This window comes from Amphimedon queenslandica, unplaced genomic scaffold (assembly GCF_000090795.2).
Source record: "Amphimedon queenslandica unplaced genomic scaffold, v1.1 AMPQUscaffold_13418, whole genome shotgun sequence".
Classification (NCBI taxonomy): Eukaryota; Metazoa; Porifera; class Demospongiae; order Haplosclerida; family Niphatidae; genus Amphimedon; species Amphimedon queenslandica.
Genome location: NW_003546346.1, coordinates 8,741 through 10,026, shown reverse-complemented (window position 1 = coordinate 10,026; position 1,286 = coordinate 8,741). Strand labels below are relative to the sequence as shown.

Genomic DNA, 1,286 nt, shown 5'->3' with positions numbered 1-1,286 from the left:
TACTCTCATTTCTACATTATTATTGCAATTAATAATATACATTATAATGTTTTATTACACTTACTTGTTAGTGTGTCTTCTAATTGTTTCTTTGTTTTTGTTTCTTTCATTAACTGTGTTTTAATTATTGTCATACTTGTATCAATTGATAATATATCTGAATATTATGCATACATGCATCAAGTATTAAAAGCATTATACAAATTTATAATTTTACTTTGATGAGGTGTTGCTTCTGTTTCTTCCTCCTTTTCTTTTTCACATAGTATGTTTATTAGTTGTTGTGCAGTTACATTCTCTCTCTATTGACTAAAAATAATAAAAAATATCAAAGAAATTATTATACGTTTGTATCACTAGATTGTTTGTTTGTATTCTTTACCACTTCTTCAAGTGGTTCCTGCATATAACAATAATTACTGACAGTATCTAGCATGTATACACATACTTCTATTTTTTGCTTGCTCCATATTGAACAGAATCCAACAGTAAGCTTTGTTAGACCATTTTTTATTAATAATTCAAGATTCTCACTTAACTTTATAATGAGAGCTCCAGTGAAAGAGTAAGGAAAGGAGCAGGTGACCACAATGGAGTATCCAGTATCAATATACTTTATTTTCACAAATTTACCAGACGTCTTGGAAAGAATATCGATAATATCTTTTAATTTCTTCTCATCAGGTCTCCAGTCAAAAACGTAAGTTGCCATTTCACATTTAAGAGAAGGGCTTGTATCAACAGCATCAAATTTCTCCTTTAAGCAAAGATCAAGTGACATTGAATGACAGAACTCTTCCAACGTTGTCTTGTATTGTTCAATGTATCTTTCTGCTTCGGTGACTTCAAATTCTTCAACTACAGTTTCTAGCAGTTCAATATCAGTCAATGAGCACTCTCCTTCAATCACATACACTACACTGGATATATCACAACAATTATCTAGCTTTGCTTTTAGATCGGAATTAAAGAGGCATATGAGAGACTTTAGGTCAATAAGAGGCGGAGACTTCTGTGTGATAGCTTTTGACACTTTAAATAACATTCTAGCAAGAGAGGCTCTTATTGAAGTGAATCGTCGTGAGTTACTTTTTCGAACAGGAATTTCAACTAAACATAAATGTTATTTTAATATTTTAATAATTACAATAATGAGATACCTGTTGGTGTACTTGTGGGTGATGATGATGGTGTGATTGTTCTAGTGCTTGATGTATCTACAATAATAATTAATAATAATGCTTTCATGACTGCTTCTCTCTCTTTTTTTCTCTTTTCCTTTTTCT

General features: G+C 30.7%; 1 protein-coding gene across 1 annotated transcript in view; it reads right to left on the bottom strand.

The window, feature by feature from the left end:
• LOC109581801 (uncharacterized) overlaps positions 1-1,286 on the bottom strand; it is a 6,097-nt gene that overhangs the window by 181 nt on the left and 4,630 nt on the right. Inside the window, exons 5-10 of the mRNA XM_019996202.1 lie at positions 1,161-1,217; positions 449-1,110; positions 347-400; positions 218-302; positions 65-157; positions 4-11 (exon numbers count right to left, since the gene is read on the bottom strand). Coding sequence (XP_019851761.1) covers positions 4-11; positions 65-157; positions 218-302; positions 347-400; positions 449-1,110; positions 1,161-1,217 — 959 coding nt within the window. The remainder of the gene's footprint in view (positions 1-3; positions 12-64; positions 158-217; positions 303-346; positions 401-448; positions 1,111-1,160; positions 1,218-1,286) is intronic.